This window comes from Tenrec ecaudatus, chromosome 4, assembly GCF_050624435.1.
Source record: "Tenrec ecaudatus isolate mTenEca1 chromosome 4, mTenEca1.hap1, whole genome shotgun sequence".
Classification (NCBI taxonomy): domain Eukaryota; kingdom Metazoa; phylum Chordata; class Mammalia; order Afrosoricida; family Tenrecidae; genus Tenrec; species Tenrec ecaudatus.
The window spans coordinates 53,756,114-53,777,531 of record NC_134533.1 but is presented as its reverse complement, the minus strand read 5'-3'; the positions used below and the strand labels follow the sequence as shown (position 1 = coordinate 53,777,531).

Here is a 21,418-nt window from a genome sequence, read left to right as displayed (position 1 = left end):
GCAGATAAACATCGGAACAAAACTGTGATGTTTCCCATCCCACCGTGGCCAGGCCCCCACCGCCCTCGCTCCCCAGTCTCCTCACCTGCTTGTGCAGCCAGCCCCTGACCACCACTGGAATACTGGGGTTCCTCTGAATGGCCTGCTCCCTCTTCCCAAAGCTGTGGACTTTATTGCTGGACTTTATAATCTAGGGAAAAAGCAGACGTTAACTCAAGCGGCAGGAGAGATTTAGGGAAGCACAAAAAAGCACTTCTCCATCAGAACAGCTGTGGGTTCTTTGATGGGGAGAACGCAAGCAGGCAGAGGGTGGGCAGCACTCGGCCACAACTTGCTCATTAATGAGCGGGATCAGATTGAGCGAGCTTTCCCTTTGGGGTCACTGAGGGGAAAAGGTACAGGGACGTTTCAATCAGCCGTCACCAGTAGCTGTTGGCTCTAGCTCTTCTCAGGTAGAGCTGGAGCAAGTTGGCTTTGTGGTCACAGATCTCCCGATCGCCAACAACACCGCTCTTCTCTCTGTCCCTAGGTCAAGCCTCCCACACCGTGGACACCAGACCTCTGAATCTTTCTCAAGGGTACCTTTCCTTGAGTGTCCCCTGCCCCCCATTTCCAGCTCTCACCAGGCTGTCCCTAACAAGGCCCCACAGCGGCCACCAGGAAAATGAAGAAGGTGTGGGGGGTCCTATCTACACCCCACTTTCTTGGGCTGGAGGACATCTCTCATATGTCTCCCTCACTCAGCTAGCACGGCGATCCTGAGCGCGTCTGCTCTCTAAACAGAAAACCAGGGTGGGAAGAAAGAGCGCCCAGGGGCTCACCTTGGACCCAGGCCTGGCCTCTACGGTGGAAGTGGTCCCTGCTGTGGACGTTTCACTGACCATACTGGACGGTCTTTGGTGTCTCTCTTGCTTCGACATATGTGGATTTGGCCTGTGGGGAGACATAACGATGCCCAGCGAGTCAGGGCCCAGCTCCAGAATGGAGTGTGGAGTCTGAGGTCTGGTCCCGTTCGGAACTGGAGCCTGGCCCTGGAGAATCCCAGTTGGATCTTCCGAAGACCGCCTGACCCCAGACTGCAGCCCGGGGGCTGGCATGTCCAGCCAGGACACCTTCTGAAAAAAGTCAAGGGGATCACAGCTAGATACATCTTCACAGCCAGACACCCACACAAGGGCATGACAGTCATCTGGTCCTGTTGCCCAGTACCCCCACACTCCTCTCACTCCTGTTTCGGTGGTACCTGCCCAGTGGAAAGGGCAAACACGCCCCCGCCCCCGCACTGGCCTACACAGCAAGAGCAATCAACAACACACACACACACACACTCCCTCCCTCTCCCTGGCTCCTAATAAGAAGTGGTTTATAATTAGTAACAAGAAATCACTTGCGCGCACATCCACACCCCCATACACACACAGAGAATCGCTTACATAAACGCCAGTGGGGCTTACCTCCCGAAATAGAAGACTCAACAAAGAGTCCTATTCTGGGAACCCGCCATTTGCCCCAAAACAGACCCACCGGAGATAGTAACCCCTAGTGCCGTGCCAGGAGAGTGGGCAGTCACGAAGCATGCCTTGGGCACCAAGGAGGATCCCCTCCGAGCTTCCCAGTGGGCACGCCGGTAACATGGCATTCTCCACTGAGAAGCCGACCCACCCTGGGGACACCTCAGGAGAGCTCTCAGGAGACACACAGGGGCCCTCTCCCTCACCTGCCTCCACAGAGCCCCAGCATTGGCAGCAAAAGCCTCCCCACAAAGTCAGTACTTATCCTTGAAGTCTCGATGTGCGATCCCTAGACCCTGCCCCCTCCAGAGAGGGGAAGTCTTCCTCACAATGCAAGTCCCAGCAGTCGGTGGCTGAGTTACTGTCCATACTCTGGCGGGCGACGGGCCCCGGGCAGCTGGAGATGAGACAAGCTGCAGTAAACTGAGCAAACCAGGGCTCTCTGCCGGGCTCTGAGGCCTGTGCCAGGGCCTTCAGGAGCTGCAGGTGGCAACTCCCCGCTGCACACAGCAGGAGAGAAAGCACGCGGCTGCCTTGGACCAGGCTCCTTCCAGAGAGGCGCTATGGTGGGAATCCGAGTGTCCAGCTTGGAGATCCGCTGCTTCCGTCAACGGTCACTGCTGCTCAGAGGACAAGTGATCTTCCCCAGGGCCCAGAGTTCTCTGCAAAAGCAGCCAAGACCACCGCACTCTCCAAGCTGTGCCGGTAGGACCTCTCTGCTGGGCACCAGCTCTCCAGGGGGCCGGGCACTGCTGGGTGCTTGGTGGCTGGAGGTGCGCGTCCCAACAGGCAGAAAGATGACTGGCTCCTTATCAGCACCGGCTCTCACTCCGGAGTCCCCGCCCCCGGCCTCCATCCCAGCCAGACTTTTGTTATGGCTCCCCACTTGGAGAATGTCACCAGCCTCTGCCCGCTCTGTGTTGGCAGAGGCTGTGTGCAGCGGATAGACAATCACCAACTGGGAGTGAAGGGGCGCTGAGTGGCTGCATTGTCCACCCCTGGCCTCCCGGCAAAAGTCTACCCACGACATCTTCCTGGAGCCTGCCTTTCAAGATTCCCCGCAGCTGAGACAAGGGAAAACTCTCCGGTGGCCTGCCATGGGAGCTGTATCTCTAAACTAAAAGTCATGACAGGAGGTCCAACAGTACAAAGGGTTTTTCTGGAAGTTTAATCCACTCTTGCTCAAGACACTAACAGAGGCTCATTATGCAATATTTATCTATAAGAAAAATCCTGAGAGAAAAATACTACCCATAGGCCTGCTAGCCAAAGGAGACTACTTTTCATAGTTGATAGATTTACTTCTATTCTTTCTCATATGTCTGGCTTTCTTTTGGTTCAGGGAGGGAGACTAAGAGTACTTTTTTGTTTTTACACGATTGAGATCACATTACACTACGTTCATAATTTTTGCATCTTGCTTTTACCAAAATAAAATGATTGTTGTACAAGTATTTCCCCCCATGATGCTAAACTCATCAGCAGCATTTAAAATGACTGCATCATATTCCATCAAGTAGATGTGTCACTACCACCCCCGCTGGCCCTGAGGGAGAACGAAGGGACCAGCTAGATGTGGCACTGGCCCCGACATTCCAAGGCAGGTGGCCGCTTCTGCCATTTCTGTAGCTCCCAATCTTGAGTTTGAACTCGAACCACCCCACTGCCTTCGAAGACCACTTCTCCCCCACACTAGCTGCCAGGTGGAAGGGGATGCTCTTTCCAGTCAATCGTGTGGGAAGTTGACCGTCCTGCAGGTCTGGGTGGGGAAAGAGATTAGTACCACAGCCTAGAGAGCCGACGGGGGACAAATTTCAGCTGGAGAAGGACTGGTCGTGGCCCCAGACGGGGCATGAGTGAGGAACGGTGTGAGGGGGAGGCATGGGAGGAACAAACATTCACAGACAACTCCATCCCTCCTGGACTCCAGAGACCTTGCTCACCACAGCCGGGGCAACTGGCTGTTGAGGAGCTGTGACTGACGACCAAACGATATGGAAGCTGAAATGTTCCCCAGAGAGGGAACTGTGTTACAGCTACAGACAGAAAAGGTGTCTTCCAACAGAAAAGTGCATGAAGGGAGATGTCAGACAGCGTGAAAAAATAATAAGAATTTATAAATTATCAAGGGAGAGGGAGGGTGTAGGAGGGAGGGGGGAAATGAAGAACTGATACCAAGGGCTCAAGTAGACAGAAAATGTTTTGAGAATGAGGATGGCAGTAAATGTGCAAATGTGCTTGACACAATGGATGTCTGTATGGATTGTGATAAGAGTTGTACGAGCCCCCAATAAAATTATTTTTTTAATGTGTCTCCTGTGGTTTAAGCAGTTTGTGAGCCACGATCGGAGGTGTGACTCTTGTTGAGGAGGGTACAGAAAATGGCAGCTGCATGGAAACAAAGCATCGTCCAAAGTAACTCAGAGACCACGAGAACTCCAGCCGCAATGACCGCCGAATCCAGATATGGTAACTAGATGCTTCCTGGCCACCACACCCAACCACTCTGAAAGACACCACCTTGGAAGGAAAAATGTGGAACAAAACTCAAAATCATAAAACACATCAGACATAACTTATTGGATAGAGATGGGCAGAACTCTCAAAACTATGGTTAGCCTTGAAACGGAACCCACCCCTGAGACTCTGCTCAGTTTTCAGTGAAACAACAGGTCTATATATGGAGAGGTGCTCACTCCTGAGAACCATCCACCATTAGAGACCGAAGGGTAGCATTTGCCAAAGGACTAAGTTCAGGAGTCAAGAAGGGTTAGGAAAGGAGGAAACGGAAACGGGAGGCGCAGGGAGGCCGTGGGGGGAGTGACAGCACACTGTGGGGACTGCAATGACATGAAACAAGAGGTGTCAGAGCCGCTGGAGAGAACACTGCCTGGCTCTATCCACCTTCACCTAATTCCCAAGGAAAAGCTAAAAAGGAAAGAAGAAAAAATGTCTTCACCATCAGACCAAGGGCTCCCCCCACCTCCCCAGCAGGAACAGCCCCCAAGTCCAGGAACAGCCCTGAGCATTAGGGGTCTGAGCATAGCAGCCCGAGTCTCCCCGAGAACAAAGCCTGATCACAGCTATCCCCTGAACCAGGTAACAAGACCTGCCTGCCGAGAGCGCTCCCTGGACTTTCCCCACAGCGAACACAGCTCTCCAATTTCCTTCCACAGGCAAGTAGGACTTTTAGAAATAACAAAAAGTCACAAAGATGGAAATGTAAAAGAAAAGGGGGGAACGTCTCAAAAACAATTTTTTTTCACTTGGCTGAAAAACTGGCTCTGTTGGAGATTCCCAGAGGTTGTTTCCCAAACCTTTTGAGTAATGGGAAGATCGATGGTGTGTGTGTGCAGCCTCCTGAGGCGACAGCCCCAAAAGGGACATCACTCACGCGGAGGTGTGCGTTCTGGTACATGTGTTCCAGCCGCTACATCTTCCAGGCATGGGCTCCACTTAAGAGCCTGATGGAGCACTGAGTGATTTGTCCCGGCTCTTCAGACCCACGTGTCTTCTCCTGACAGGCTGCACCCAGGAGCCGTGCCCCTCCCCTGAGAAGAGGCTTGGCCCGAGAGAAAGATGGTTCCATTCCCAGCAGCATGCCCTCAGGCACATGAGCCACACGGCTCCCTGGAGAAGAGACCAAAACACCCTGCGAGCTGAGCTCTGCGCGAAGCAGGCTCTGGGTGCCTGTCCTTAAATGAGATCTATTAAGTTAAAACCTGGCTGTCAGGTTTCTGTGCTATCTGGACTCCGGCGTACAGTGGGCTGATCTGAACAAAGCCCTCTCTTTCTCTGACTTGGGCTACATGAATGGCGATCATTTCGCTGGAGGGGTGTGACGTTCAAAACACGGAGCTAGGGTATAAACTCAACTGCCTCCCAACAGAGAAAGAACAAAAGAAGTTAGGACCAGACGAAATCTGTCTGGAGAAGCCCAGCAGGAAAGTGATGCAATGGCTCAGGTTGAGCTTGATTCCACTGTGAATTTGGTGGAGCCCGTGTTAGATGGGTTTGGGAAGGGAAGGGCTTTCTCTGCTCTTTGGTTTCCCCACCTAGTAAAGAAGCGGTTTATTTCTGCTTTCTGCCAACCCAGGATCTGAGGCCCGGAACACTGACAAAGGTGGCAGGAAAGGGAGGCTACAGTCTCCGAGGCCCCCTTATTTCTCGGTTCTGGTTTTAGGTCAGGTTTTGGCTAAAGGGATCCTGAGCTGCCTTCTCAACCACAGAACAATTGGATTAAGTTGGACGCAGGCTTACACAAGAGCTTTCTCTGCCCAATCACTTTCGAAATCGGTCAGGAAGGAAAGCTTCACCCTGAGGCACCAGGTCCTTCTCAGATCACCACCAGGTCAGGGCAGCTGTGCTCCACAAGTGCCTGCGGTGTGCCAGACACTTCACTGACACACAGGTCAGAAGCCGAGGGAACAGAAGGCTGTGCCCAGACGGGATCTGAGTTCTCCCCTCCCCGAGGAAACACTCCCACGTCAAGTCCCAAGATCAGCGGGCAGCAGCAGCAATTTGTTCGTCAGTCCCCACACCAACCCCTTCAACCAAGAGGCTCTCAGGGCGGTTATCAGTGGGGTTACAGCTTGACGAGTTACTCCGCACCCACAAACCACAGTAGCCTCTACTGCAAAATGGGGCTGATACAAAGTTAAAACTACCTTCTCAACGCATAAAGTAGACTGAAATGAATACTGGGCAAACCTGGAGGCACACCCTGAATTGAAAGCTTTATTTGACAGTGTTACCAATTGAGCCTCCAGAATTTACAGCCCAATAATATTCATATGTTTATTTCCAAGACCTCTCCAGAAAGTTCAAGGTGTCCAACAATTAGCTCCTGAACAAGGATCACTTCCTATAGCCATTTCCATTGAAGCCTTCTAGGGGGACTTCTTTAGAGTGATTGGGGGAGGGGGAACCTGGCACCCGTGCTTTCTACCCATGTCACACTCCATCTCAGAACAACAGCTTCCAAATGCCTGCTCTTCCCTCAAGGAGTCCACACTGTGAACTCAGTTGCAGTTACTGAGCTGTGAGAGGAGGGAATGCCAAGGGCATAACTGCAAACACCAGTGAATTTCTCAGGGGGCTTACTTCCACCCACTACCTGGAGGGCTGGAGGAAAGCTATGCATAATGAGCAATAGGATACAAAAAAAGAAAGTTCTTGTCCCAAACAGTCCGACACCTCCACCCACCCCCCAACCCCCTCTCCTTTCCAGAAAGAGAGACAGACAGACAGACCGCCAACGCTCACTGTAAACTCCCAACACCCTGGGGGAGGCTGTCTGACATGGGTTTTCATTCAGCAACAGCTGAAGCCTCGTGACTTAGCCTTGGCTTTCCTGTTCCTCCCCACTCAACTGCCCTCTCTCAAGCACAAGCCCCGGCTCCTCCTCTCACCCCACCCTGGCAACTGGACACCAGCCCAAGCAGCACCCCTCATCTGGCACGGAAAAGCACCCAGTGAGCCTCCAGCAGTGGGGCAGGCTTTCACGCCACCTCCACCACACTGCCCTGCAGGCAACGTGAGGCCTTGCCCTGCTGTGTAACCCTGGGCCAGTCTCTGCCGCTGTCCAGGTCCCCATGTCTGCATCTGTGCCGGGCGGAGCCAGCCCTTGGCCCGCATGGCTCCTTCCATCTCGGGTCTGCTGCTTCTGAGATGCTGTGATTCTAATCCAAGGCTTTGGCGAGCCCTCCTCTAGACTCTGCTCCTGCCAGCTTTGCCAAGGAGCCACTTCTCTCCGGAGCAAAATGGCATTTCCTAATGCAGCCCCTCTGCACAGTTCCTAGACGAGGAGCAGGTAAGGAAAAGAGGGCAAGGAAGGAAGTCAGAGGAGCAAACAAAACCATTGTCTGCAGGAAGCGCCCCCTTTCCGCACACAGCGCAGCCCCTATGGCAGCATCCCACCCAGCACAGGCAGAGCCACGGCCGTGGATGCTACGTGGCCATAACGACATCTCCCCAGGGCCAGTGGCCCTCGGAAACAGCCACGGCCAAAGCACCCAGACAGCACTGGAGTGAACCAAGGGCATCTCTTCCCTACCTGTGGCTGTCACAGATGCCACCTCCTAGTCCAGGGAAGAAATCCAAACAGCCAAGTTACCAGGTGTTTCCATGGTCTCCCTTTTTCTGCTGCCATGGCAACAGAATGCAACAGGCGGATTTAGCCCGAGACTGCCAGTCTCTAGAGACAAGGTGCTGCTGTATCAGCCTCAGACAGCAACATACCAGCAGCCCCGCAGCCCAGGGCTCAGCTGATGAGCACCCAGACAGCCCCCTTTGTGGAGCTCAGAGCTCTGGTGCCCTCTTTCCCTGTCTCTAGGCTTCTTGGTGTCTCACTGCAAGAAGTGGGGACAGCCGTCTCCTAGCAGCAGGGGTACCCTACCCCAGCGCCACAATCAGCACATGGCTTAAGAACGTCTTTCCTGGCAGCCTGCAAAATGAACACCCTTTCGCAAAGAAGAAATCAAAGGCGAGCGAGGTACTTCTTACCTTGGGCGTGATTATCTGTCAGTAGTATTCCCCTCCGGACACCACACACAGCATTCTAGATTTCAACTTGTGTGTCTTTTCCAAACACTCCAGTGAGAAAACTGGGCTGCTCAGAGCTCAGTGGAAAGAACAGGCTAAATTCACCAAGATGCGAGGAAAAGCAGGCTGGGCTAAGGGTTTCTGCCAGCAGGAAGCTCGCCGGCTATCTTGGGTGCCCAATGGCGTGCTTCTGAACTTCCAAAGCACCTATTCGCTCTCAAGCCTCAGCTCCACCTCAACATCAATGCTCAGCAGAGCCTGGGGACCCGTGTACACAGTCTCCTGTCACTCATCTGCCGGCGTCACCACTCGGGAATGCGTTCCTCCTCTTCCCTGAGAGCTGCGGAGGTGTATTGTCAGCGGCTTCCTGGGCAGCCCAGCACTGAGGAGACAACGCTCCTGTGCACATGGGCACCGGACACCAAAACCACAGCCCTGGAGGTTCCTCGGCCCAGGTTTAACCTGGGGTATGGCCCTTTCAGCCACAAAGGGGCTGCTTCTTGCTCACAATCCAAGGAGATTGTTGAGAATTAAGCAGGGGAGGCGGCTTAAGCAGAGACTGCAAATGATCCAGGTACTGGATATCAGGCCCTCTCATAAAGGCTGGAGAGAGACTACTTTCTGGAGACAAGACCATCAAGAGACTTGCTTGGTGTCTCTCAAGCGTGAAGTTATCACAGATCGAATCTCCTTACCACACGAACAATTACAATCTCTGCACAGCTGTAGCCCACTTCACATGTTAACATTTGAATACAGCCAAGGAGGGGGCACTGACCCTTGACCACCACTAAACGGAGGGGCAGGATAGCACAGTGGCTAGACGCATAGGATCTGGGACCAGACTGCAAACTGTGTGACCTGTGTCTCACGATCCACAATACTAATGGTTTCTTCCTCCAAGGAAGTCGTGAAAAGACACAGAAAAGTCCTTAGAAAAGTGCCTAGCACATCACAAGTTCTCTCATTACCTGTGGAAAAAAATATTACTTTATCATTATTGCTAGAGTTAGCAAAAAACAAAAAAAAAAAAACCAAAGCTAACCCTTATTCTAGAAGCTAGATTTCATATTTAAGGTGAAATTCTCGATTCCTAAGAAAGAGATTCTGGGAAGTTCCTTTCCCAGAGAAGGACAGGCTGAGCTGAGATTTGCATGTGTACCCGTTGATGGGTCTCCTGTCTTGGGAAGCCATAATACAAATGTACCATTCTTCTACCTGCCAGTCCTTCACAAAGACATTCACCACATCTTCCCCCCCCTATTTCCTCCTGTAACCTACACATGAGAGATCACAGACCATCGGGGTCACCTTGAAGGAGCCTCAACATCACTTGTGAAGTTCAGTTCCAGGATCACAGTGGGCCGTTATCCTTACCGTGAGCAGCCTTGGAGTCGCTCTGACGCCTAGGGACCACAGAGCCAACAGGACAAAGGGTTTTATGGTCTTGGGCCGCCGTCATGACCATGGCTAGTCTGAGTTCATTTTGAAACTACTGTGTCAATCTGACACATTGAGGACTCCTTCGGCTTCACTCATGAGCCCTGGTGGTACCGTGGTTACACATTGGCAGCTATCCACAAGGTCTGCAGTTCAAAACCACCAGCCTCTCTGAGAGAGAAAGATGGGGCTTTCTACTCTCATAAACCAATTCAGTCTCAGTTCTGCCCTGTCCTAAAGGGTCACCGTGAGTTGGTATTGACTCCATGGCCGTGAGTTTCGGCCTCGTGTCCTTCGTGAGCCATGGAGAACCTCCCTTGAGGATGCATTCAAAGTGAGTGAGTTCAAGTCTCAGACAATAGTCTACGACATACAGAGTTTTTGTTGGCAATTTTCAGAAGATCGTTTCCCCTCTCTTCTTAGTTCGGAAGTACTGCTGGAACCTGTCCATCGCGGGTGACTCTGGCTTTTAAAATACCAGTAGCACTCCATGATGCTCACTCTCCCGACACAACGGCTGAAGCCAAAGTGGGTGAACAAGTAAATGTGGTGAAGAAAGCTGATGGTGCCCGGCTATCAAAAGAGATAGTGACTGGGGTCTTAAAGGCTTGAAGATAAACAAGTGGCCATCTAGCTCAGAAGCAACAAAGTCCACATGGAAGAACACACCAGCCTGTGTGATCGAGTGGTCCCAAAGGGATCAGTTACCAGGCATCAAAGAACAAAAAATCATATCATTGACTGCACACCTCCATGATAGGATCGCTGAAGACAAGTGGGTGCATAAGCAAATGTGGTGAAGAAAGCTGATGGTGCCAGGCTATTAAAAGAGATAGTGTCTGGGGTCTTAAAGGCTTGAAGATAAACAAGCGGCCATCTAGCTCAGAAGCAAATAAGCCCACATGGAAGAAGCACACCGGCCAGTGCGATCACGAGGTGCCCAAGGGACCAGGTATAAGGCATCATGCAAAAAAAAAAAAAAAGATATAAGTGTGTGTATGTATGTGTATATATGTGTATATGTATATATGTATGTGTATATATGTATATATATATATATCATATTAAATGAAGGGGGAAGTGCAGAGTGGAGACCCAAAGCCCAAGTGTCGACCAATGGAGATCCCCTCATAGAGGGGTTTAGGAGAGGAGATGGGTTAATTAGGGTGTGAGGTAGTATCGATGAAGAACACAGCTTTCCCCCAGATCCTGGATGCTTCCTCCCCCCAACTACCATGATCCGAATTCTACCTTGCAGGGCTGGATAGGACAGAGGCTGTACACTGGTGCATATGAGGGTTGGAGGTACAGGGAATCCAGGGTGGATGATACCTTCAGGACCAAGGGTGTGAGGGACGATGCTGGGAGAGTGGAGGGTGAGTGGGTTGGAAAGGGGGAACTGATTACAAGGATCCACATGTGACCTCTTCCCTGGGAGAGGGACAGCAGAGAAGGGGGGAAGGGAGACTCCGGATAGGGCAAGATATGACAAAATAACGATGTATAAATTACCAAGGGCATATGAGGGAGGGGGGAATGGGGAGGGAGGGGGAAAAAAAAAGAGGACCTGATGCAAGGGGCTTAAGTGGAGAGCAAATGCCTTGAGAATGATTGGGGCAGGGAATGTATGGATGTGCTTTATACAATTGATGTATGTATATGTATGGATTGTGGTAAGAGTTGTATGAGTCCCTAATAAAATGTAAAAGAAGAAAAGAGAAAAAAATGGAAAAAAAATACCAGTAGCACACCATCCAGCATCACAGCAATAGACAAGCCACCAGATGTGTGAAGCCGCTAGTTAGGTGTCAGGGCATGGCCTCAGTGCTCCATCAAACAATGAATGAAGAAGTCCACTGACACCATGACGTAACTATCCTCTACTTTTCTCTATACATTGTTCTTAATGCAGTCTGAGGCTATACACGCTCTTGCAAGAAGAGTTTTCATTTACCTATTGGCTTAGGGGTAGAGACATATCTCCAAGACCTCTTCCCTCCCTGTGGTCAACAGGATCCCACTAACTGATGCCCAGCCACATCTAGGGCCATGACAAAAATTAGGTAGCAGGGCACAAAAGGTGCAACGCAAAAGACAAGTACTCTAATCAAAGAAGCTTATAGCTGGCAAACTTCAAGGGCCTGTGCTTTCTGTATAAATCTGCACAATGACTTATTGGAAGTAGTCATTAGTACTACCCAACAAATACTGCCGGTGCTCTTCCCAGGAGCATGGTAGAAATGCACTTCCCTGCAACCCTGAAGGTAGGCACGGTCGGCCATGTGACATGGTGTACATGCGAATTACCTGAGAACCTACAGGACTTGCCAGGGGATCAAGTTAAAATGTGTATTCTGATAGGTGTAGTTGGGGTGGAAAGACAAATTCTCAGCAGCAGGTTGAGCTGGAATGACCCAGCACTGACCTACAGAGGGAGGCTGGGAACAGAAATTTCTCATCATATAGCTACACTTCAGAGGGCTGAGCCAGGGTCTTGCTGAGTCCTACCCTCCAGCATCTCTAATTCAAAATGCCTGGGATGGGAACAAAATGTGAATTCCTAACAAGTTCCCGTATGATGCTGGTTCAGAGAACCACTGCTCCAAGAAAATTAGCTCCAAAAATCTGGGGCTGGAGCCTTAGGCAAAAAGATTCAATGTGTTATAACTCCCAATGTTTAGCCCTCTTTGGAGGAGTCAGGGCTGGGGAGAGAGACCATTTTTCTTTTCCAAACAATACTGTTAGTCTCTAAGGACTTCATTGGCCACCGCAGCCTTGATTCTCACGATATAACACACAACACAACCATAACACACAACACAACCATAGCACACAACACAACCAAATTAAGTTCTGCAACGGAAACAAAAGGAGCCCCAGTAGTGGTGGTGAGATGGAGGGACTGCTAAGCAAACAGTCCGTAGCTGGAACCCACCGGCCACTCCTGGACAGATGGACAGCCGGGGAAACTCGGAGAGCACTTCTACCCTGTCTTGTAAGCTCCTTTGAGTCAGAACCTACCGTGGGTGTGGTTTTTAATTTTAAGGGAACAAAACTGGAATTTCATTCATTTTCATACTTTAATGCAAATGTTTCTGTGAGGAAAAATGGTGGCTGAGTCGCTTTCCAGAGTTCCCCAGGATGTAAACAGGAGTGCCTTCTGGAGGCAGCAATTTAGACAATTGACTGCAGTCTCCCTCTCCAACCTTCTATTTACACTACAAATCTCCACTGCAGGTCATCTTGCCCTCTGACCCTATCAAGACTGGTCACACTGTCCCCAGGTGGAATGACCCCCACGCATGCATGTGCAAGTTCACTTATCTTCAGTTATCTAATTCCTCCCTCTTCTTCCAGCCAAACCCTTCAAGAAAGTCTTCCCTCTCCACACAGCCAATAAATCACCCAAGGACATAGCAATTTTACCTCCCAACTAATGTCAGAATCCACCCAGTGCTCTTCATTGTTCACTCTGATTCAGCGGTGCTTCTGACGCCTGGGCTTCTCAGCGGGCAGAGAGCCTTCTCCACCCTCCCGCCGGCTCTTCTCAATCCTTTCTAGGTCTTTGTCCAGACTGCTCACCTCCTTGATGGACAGCTCGCCATTTTAATCATCAGCATCTCTTCCAGAAAGGGAGAAGCTCACATGGTTCCCAAGTCAGGTAAGAGCTTTCCTGTACCAACTCCCATCGAACCCTGTGCCTTCTCTAATACGACGACTTACCAAGCCAGTGGTCTCATATAATTATATACTCCCATAAAGAGTTACAATGCTGAAAGCTCTGCTCTGTCCTATAGCGTCGCCATGTGTCAGAATTGACTCAGTAATAGGCTCAGTAACAACAGGGGCATGTCTGGCTTGCTTGCTGCCGTAGATAACTGCAGAGCCCAGCACAGCCCCCGGCATAATGTAGGCACTCACTTGGTAAATATGTAACATATGCAGGAATCTATATGTTTGAGTATGGATCACAGAGATCCATCCTCTTTATACCTGAAGCACAGTCTTAGGGCTTCTCTGATTATGCAGCTGTATCCAGCACCGGAGAAAAGCACCCCCTATTTCCTTCATGAAATGGGATCTAGAGGAAAGGGAATCTAGACAAGAGGAACCCTCTTTTCCCTGGCAAATGGAAGGAATCAGGAACAGAGAAGGCTAAAGGGGCACCCGGCTCAGCTGTGAGGCATGAAAGGCAAAGGCCACGTGACCGCGGCAGGTAGTGGCGGAGACCCTTGAGTCCTCGTTGAAGTGACTAACTTGCTAATGTGCCACTGCATCCTCCATCCAGGCTTTCATAATGGTGGTGCCTCTGTGTCCAAGACATCTACGGGAAGGGGTCTGACTCGATGACCTCCCAAGAGTTCCTGACCCTTAGGGTTCTATAAACAAACTCATTTCAAGTAGGAATTTGAGGAATTCACATTCTGGCTCTATCTTTCCACAAAAAAATGCTTGCTGTCTAGGAGACAAGACGTCCATTACACACACACACACACACCCTTCTCTCTCTCACCACCCCAAGGCAGCACAGACCTCAGAGCGTGGCTAGCCTGAGGTGACACCAGCTCTTTTACTCTCAGCCATGATACTGTGGGCCCGTGACTTTACTTTGAGACTCAAGCTTCTACATCTTGAAAATGGTGCTCAAGGTCGACCTCTGAAGGTGATTGTTTCAAACGATATATGCATGCCCAATCCTTGGCAAAGCATTTTACACAGTGTGGCATAGTGGGCTTACTCGCTGTTAATCACAAAGTCAGTGGTTTGAACCCACCAGCCACTCCTCGGGAGAAAGAAGAGGCGTTCTGCTCCCACCTAGACGTGCAGTCTCAGAAGCCTATACGGACCGCTCCTGTCTGTACTGAATCAACTCCATGACAGTGAGTTTAGTTTGGAAATTTGCAATGGATGTCAGTATTGGCTAGCTTTAAACATCCGTAGGCTAAGGACTCTAAGCTGAAAACACTGAAGAAATAAAGTGATTTGTTTGAAATTGTTTCAAAATACTTCAGGAGATAAGTGAAAAAAATGCAGGTGAGTCCAAAAGCAGCCATCTTTGGGAAACTGTGGAAGGTGGGTGAGGAATCGATACATTGGGTTCATTACCATGCCCTCTACTTTTGTATATGTTTGATGTTTTCCAAAATAACTTTGACTGTATTAGTAGAGGCAAATGCTGCAAACATATAAATACTTCTATGAGAGTGCTTCAAAGAAGTTTGTGGGACAATTCCATTATCGTTCCATTCTATTTTCCATGAACTTTTTGAAGCTCCCTCAACACAGTAAGTGAATAACTCATTAAAAAATCATAATAATGATTCTTAGTCTCCCTTTCACATTATGTAAATTTCCCCTCACTTTCCAACAGTGAATCAACTCCTACTGGCAACCAATTCTGCATCACTATCACCAGCACTTAAAGCACGTTCCGCTCTTAAATCACTGAAAAGGTTTGGAGTTTTTCTTACAATAGGGCTAAATAAGAAGCATGTGCACCTGTTCCGACTCGCCTACTAATAGGTTGAGTTGTGGTTTGTAAGCCTGGGACTGCCTGACATTTATTTAGGCTTCCGTGATAGAAGTCTAGCCTTCAGTGTGGGAGACCAAGATTCAATGCCTGGCAATGTACCTCATGCACTCCTGATAACGAGATGTCAGTGGAGGCTTGTGTGTTATGAATAGGTCTCCATGGCCCTTCCAGATTAAGGGGAGTAGGAAGAAAGTCTTCGTGGTCTACTTCCAAAAACCAGTCACGAAAACCCTATGAATGACAATGGTTCCCGACAAGTGATGGTGGGTCAACAGTTGACATAGGATCTGACAGCATGATCTCACGGGCGTGATCCCATGGACTGGTTGTTGACTTGACAGCAGTTAACAACAACAACAACGGAATTCATTTTAAGAGTAAATTTTGGTCTAGGTGATTGGCGGTGGAAAAAAATGACTTAAAAAAAAAAACAAAACAAGAAACTGGATAGTCAACGTCGCTTGATTCGTATTTCAAACAGAAATGTCTCAGATGAGAGGAAGAGAGCAGGGCCGCTCCCTACACTGTTGAGCCTTCTCTGGAGAGAAAGGAGCCCTGCTGGCTTGAGGTGCGCATGCATTTGTAGACAGACAGGCTTGGTAGTCGAGCCTGGCTCTGAGCACCCTGAGAAGCCCCACTGCAATGAGCAGGTAAGCAGGACTGTTCCCGCGTCGGGGACAGCAGGTTGAGTGTTCAGGGGCAGTGGGGGCTGCCGGTTCTCTTCCAACTCAAGACTGAAACACCAAATCCCCTGCTGGGAGTCGATTCCCCGCTGGACAGAGCAGGACACCTGGGGCTTTCCAAGGCCGTCACCTGTACAGAAGCAGGCTCCCCACCCTCCCGCTGGCAGCCCACCTGAGCTCTTTTCCCCAAGACCATCTGTCTACACTGGGGCTCTGCCCTGTTTTTGGAGCCTGCCTTGGGAGGCTGGTTCAGCTGGGTCTGAGGCTCCGCGTAGGGAATGTTCACACAAGAGGAGTGGGTCTTCTCGGGATGTAGTGTATTCAAGGATGCCTGTTTAAGTCCACGCGCTTCCGAGAGGGTCTAACCACAGCACGTCTCTACCCCATCTTCCTTCTTCTGCATCTTCCCACGGAGAGAAGTCGGGAGACGGAAAATGAAAGTCTTCCCCCATTTCCCCTTGAATCAGCCACCCCACTCCACACCCCTCTTTTCTGAGAAAAACAAGGTTCAAAGAGCTTTGTTTTGAACAAATGCCTTTAAGTTCCCAAATTCCACTGGATACAGAGAACAGACAAAAATACTTACTCTTCTTGAAGAATGAAGTCACTATTTTCTGGAGAAAACTGCCCCGTCACAGGATGCTTAAACACTGTGGTGTGCTGGTTATGGCTAAAGGGGAGAGAAAGAGACCAGGACTGAGAAGGCATGTGAGTGGATGGGGTCACAAACACAACAACAGCTCAGTAATGTTGGGGGACCCCTGAGTCATCAAAGTTTCCTCCAAGGGAGGGAAAGCGAGGTATCTTCTCTGATAGGCCTGTGATCAGTCAGAACCCAGCTTCAGTGAAAAAAACAACATCTTTCAGCTCAGGCGCCAAAGCCCACCGAAGACGCGGGGACTCTCATTAGAGGGAAGCACTCCCTCTCAGAGACGTGGAGCACGGCATTACTTGAAGGCGGCGTGAGCTGCAACAAGAATGAAGCGCAACAGATGGCACCCTTTCAACCGCTTCCAACCACCGTGACCCAAGGAAGGAATTCTAAGAATTAGCCACCCACCCAGCAAATTCTATCTTCTTAAAATTCTTCTCCCTATGCAAAATGTCTTCACTTCATTGATGGGCTATAAATGTACAGGCATGTCTCTGCAACATGACCCGCACAATTGCAACACTGTGGCGCTTCTAATACCCTTTTGAAGTTGGAAGGGATCAGCTTCCTCGCCAAGCTGACAGGCACAACCAAAGTGTGTAGGTGTTTTGTGCATCCACAAAGGAGGAGGAGGAGGAAGAGGTGGGAGGGAGGGAGAAGTGGTTCCCATTCTCGGGGCCCCAAAGTAGTTGACTCCAGAAGCTTGTAGTTTGCTCTACAAACAAAACAACGCAGCCTCCGCCTGTGTTAGTCAGGGGTGATCAGAGAAACAAAGCCAGGACACTCCTGTATAAGAAAGAGCTTTTTATAAAAGAACAACTGCATATTGAAAAAACATCCCAGCCCAGTCCAAATCAAGTCCATAAGTCTGATATTAGCCCTTAAGTCATATACCAGTCTGTAATTTCCTCTTCAGACTCATGCAACACATGCAATGACACCGAATGCAGGAAGATCAAGGCCAGTGGGTGGAAAGTCTTGTGGATGCAGTGGTGGTGGAAGCATCTCCACGCTGGCAGGGGTCTTCATGTGGCTCCTCCAGCTCCAGGGCTCTGGATTCATCAGAGGTCTCCATGTGGCTTGTCAGCAGGAAGACAGGCAGAGTGTCTGTATATCTGGCCTCTAGTGAGCTATTTATCTTCTTCACGCCGCCCAATTAGGTTATCAAGCTGTGACCTGATTGATAGGCTAAACTCCACCCCTACAGAAGTTGACAGAAAATGATGTAACTGCCACACCTTCTTTCACAAATAACCAAAAACTCATGGCTATCAACTCCATTCCAACTCATAGCGACCCGATACGACAGGGTGTTTGAGGCTGTACATCTCTACAGGAGCAGAAAGCCACATCACTCTCCTAAGGAGCAGCTGATGGTTTTGAACTACTGACCTTGAGGTTAGAGTCCAATACATTCTACTACGCTACCTGGATTCACATGTGTTATTCAAAACACATGTCGCAATGTGAAATCACAAAATACATAGGCATTTCAGAAATTTAGAAAACAAAATTGCCCAACTAAAAAAAAGGGGGGGAGGGAGAAAAAGAAAAAAGAAATGGGTAGCAGGAAAACAGGGCACTAACCCACCCAAGGGGAGGGTATTTCTTATATCTCCACAGGGAAAGAGGCACCAGACTTCAACCCAGTGCTCCAAGATGTGAATGCAACATGCTGGCATGGAGTACGGAGCCAGTGGAGAGGTCTGAGGGGCCAGCCCCAAACCCAACTACATGGACACCTGCCCCTTCTACCAGGAGAGTTTGTTCCAGAGGACAACACTAAATCTGTAACTCCTTCAGGAGAGGCACATGTCTGATCAGAGCACACGTGAGCAAATGATGGGGGAAGAAGAAAGAGTTGAGCACATCCTGGCCCACCAAGCCTAGATGAAGAGATTCCCACTCAGAGCAGCCAATTCACAGAGAAGACATATGGCCGGCCCCACTATGAGACACGACATCCCTCTCTGATCCATAGCCCTAAGGGGGACAACACTGGAAACACAGTGTGGGAATTCCGCCCGATCTGATCGCATCACACCGAGGCAAAACACTAAGGGCGTGGAACAGAACAGCAAGGGGAACAGAGCAACGAAGTCCCCAGGGTATACCAAAAAGCCACTTTGGGGCCAAGGCTTGGCGCCTCATCAGATTCAACCAGAAAACACTCCTAAAGGCCAACAAACAGTCCTTGAACTAACTACAAGCTTTTCTTTCTTATTGTTTTGTTTTGTTGTCATTGGCTTGTTGTTATTGTTTTGTTTTGTTGCTTGGTTTTGCTCTGTCTTGTTTTTGTGCATGTTATTATATCTGCAGGTCTGTCTAAATAAGACAGGCTGGATGAACAATCTGGAGGAGAAAACAATGGGACCGACAGTTCTGAGGGAACATGGGAAAGGGGAAGGTGGGGGGAAAATTAGTGGTGTTAACAAACCTAGGGACAAGGGTACAACAAGTGATCCAAATTGGTGGTGAGGAGGGTGTAGGAGGCCGAGGAGGGTGTAGGAGGCCTGGTAGGGTGTGACCAAGGGTAATGTAACTGAGAGGAATTACTGAAACCCTAATGAAGGCTGAACATGATAGTGGGACAAGAGGAAAGTAAAAGGAAATAGAGGAAAGAGCTAGGAGGCAAAGGGCATTTATAGAGGACTAAATAAAGGCATGTACATATATTTATATATGAGGATGTGGAAATATATCTATGTGCATATATGTATACATTTAGTATTAAGGTAGCAGATGGACATTGGGCCTCCACTCAAGTACTCCCTCAATGCAAGAACATGTTGTTCTATTAGACTGGCATTCTATGATGCTCACCTTCCCAATACACTTGCTGAAGACCAAGAGGGTACATAAACAAATGTGGTGGAAAAAGCTGATGGTGCCCAGCTATCAAAAGATATAGCATCTGGGGTCTTAAAGGCTTGAAGGTAAACAAGCGGCCATCTATCTCAGAAGCAACAAAGCCACATGGAAGCACACCAGCCTTCATGTTCACGAGGGGCCCTAGGGATTAGTTATCAGGCATCAAAGAAAAAAAAAAATCCTATCATTGTGTGCTCACCTCCATGATACGATCACTGAAGACAAAGTGGGTGCATAAGCAAATGTGGTGAAGAATGCTGATGGTGCCTGGCTATTAAAAAATATAACACCTGGGGTCTTAAAGGCTTGAAGGTAAACAAGCGGCCATCTCAGCTCAGAAGCAACAAAGCCCACATGGAAGAAGCACACCAGCCTGTGTGATCAAGAGATGTCAAAGATATCAGGTATCAAAGAACAAAAAATCGTATCATTGTGAATGAGGAGAAGTGCAGAGTGGAGACCCAAAGCACATCTGTAGGCAATTGGACATCCCCTTACAGAGAGTCATGGGGAAGAGAAGAGCCAGTCAGGGTGCAGTGTAGCAACGATGAAAAATACAACTTTCCTCTAGTTCCTAAATGCTTCCTCTCCTCCCCACCCCCAACTATCATGATCCCAAGTCTACCTTACAAATCTGGCTAGACCAGAGGATGTACACTGATACAGATCGGAACTGTAAACACAGGGAATCAAGGATGATGATCCCTTCAGGACCAGTGGTGAGAGAGGCAATACCAGGAGGGTGGAGCGAAGGTGGGGTGAAAGGGGGCACTGATTACAAGGATCTACATGTGACCTCCTCTCTGGGGGACAGACAACAGAAAAGTGGGTGAGGGAAGACGTCAGACGGTGCAAGATATGACAAAATAATAATTTATGAATTATCAAAGGTTCATGAGGGAGGGGGGAGCAGGGAGGGAGGGGAAAAACGAGGAGCTGATGCCAGGGGCTTAAGCGGAGAGCAAATGTTTTGAGAATGATGAGGGCAATGGATGCACAAACGTGCTTTACACAATTGATGTATGTATGGATTGTGATGAGTTGTATGAGCCCCTAATAAAATGATAAAATAAAAAACAAAAGCAAAACCAACAACAAAACTGAATCAGATACATTAATAAACAATCTATGGTAATGAAAGACCACCCTAAAAAACAAAACAAAATTACCTGTGACCTCACCAATTCGAGAGCTATTTGGACATCTTGTTCCAAACTTTCCTTTTCTTCAATTACTTTTTTTTTAATTGTGGTTATAATTTATATTAAAATCTGTAACTTCTCTTTTGGCTACCCATTAACATAGAGATTGTCTACATCACTATGGCCTTTCATTTGAAATAGGTGAAGAATAATCTTATCATATGGATGTACATTTTTCTCTCCACATAACCACACAAAAATGTTGGCTGGATACGCGTGTTCTGGGCGTCACTTTAGATGCTAGGGGCACAGCAGTGAACTGAAAGGGCCCCATGGTTTTGTTGCTGCAGCCGAGGGGATTCTAACTCCTGGCGACCCGTGTGTGCAGACAAGGCTCGGGAAGGCTTCTGAGGCTCTGCCCTCTAGGTCTGTTGGCGAAGACGCGGGTGGAGTCGGCCCCTGGACCAGCACAGACACCTCCTTTCATTGCCCTTCAGTGCACTGGACTCCCCAGGTACTCAGGGTTTGTTGCTTTTGTTTTACCCAATGGAAGGTTTGCAGGAACCCTGCATCAAACAAGCCCATCATCCCCATCTCTCCCACAGCAAGCACGCACTCTCAGTCTCCCAGTCACGGTTCAGTAATTCTCACACCCTTCAGAGCTTTTGCATAATGTAATCATGTTTTAAATAGACTACAGCAGAGTATTAATATAACTTTAAAACCACAGCGAATCATTCATTGTACACTCAACAATTCATGGCCATTTTCTTTCAACTTCAATCCCCTCCAATCCCCCTTTTGTTTCATTCCAATCCCGTCAATGTATCATTGCAGATGCCTCTTCTGTCCTGCGCTTCCCGTTTCCATGCTGCCTCTTTTCCTAGCTCGCTCAGCCTTGTGCTTGGATAGATGCTGCCCTTTGATCCTAAATGGTTAGCTTTTCTAACAGGGAGATGAATTCAGTTCCAGACCCTGACAGGGTGGTGAAGGGCCATGGTCTTGAGGTGAGGAGGGCAAGGTCCTATCTCTAGTCTGCCAAT

General features: G+C 49.2%; 1 protein-coding gene across 7 annotated transcripts in view; it reads right to left on the bottom strand.

Moving 5' to 3' along the window:
• Positions 1-21,418, bottom strand: part of PLEKHA7 (pleckstrin homology domain containing A7) — a 143,459-nt gene that overhangs the window by 70,587 nt on the left and 51,454 nt on the right. For all 7 annotated transcript variants that reach the window (XM_075546012.1, XM_075546008.1, XM_075546013.1 and 4 more), the window contains exons 2-4: positions 16,297-16,380; positions 822-933; positions 86-190 (exon numbers count right to left, since the gene is read on the bottom strand). In XM_075546012.1, coding sequence (XP_075402127.1) covers positions 86-190; positions 822-933; positions 16,297-16,380 — 301 coding nt within the window. The remainder of the gene's footprint in view (positions 1-85; positions 191-821; positions 934-16,296; positions 16,381-21,418) is intronic.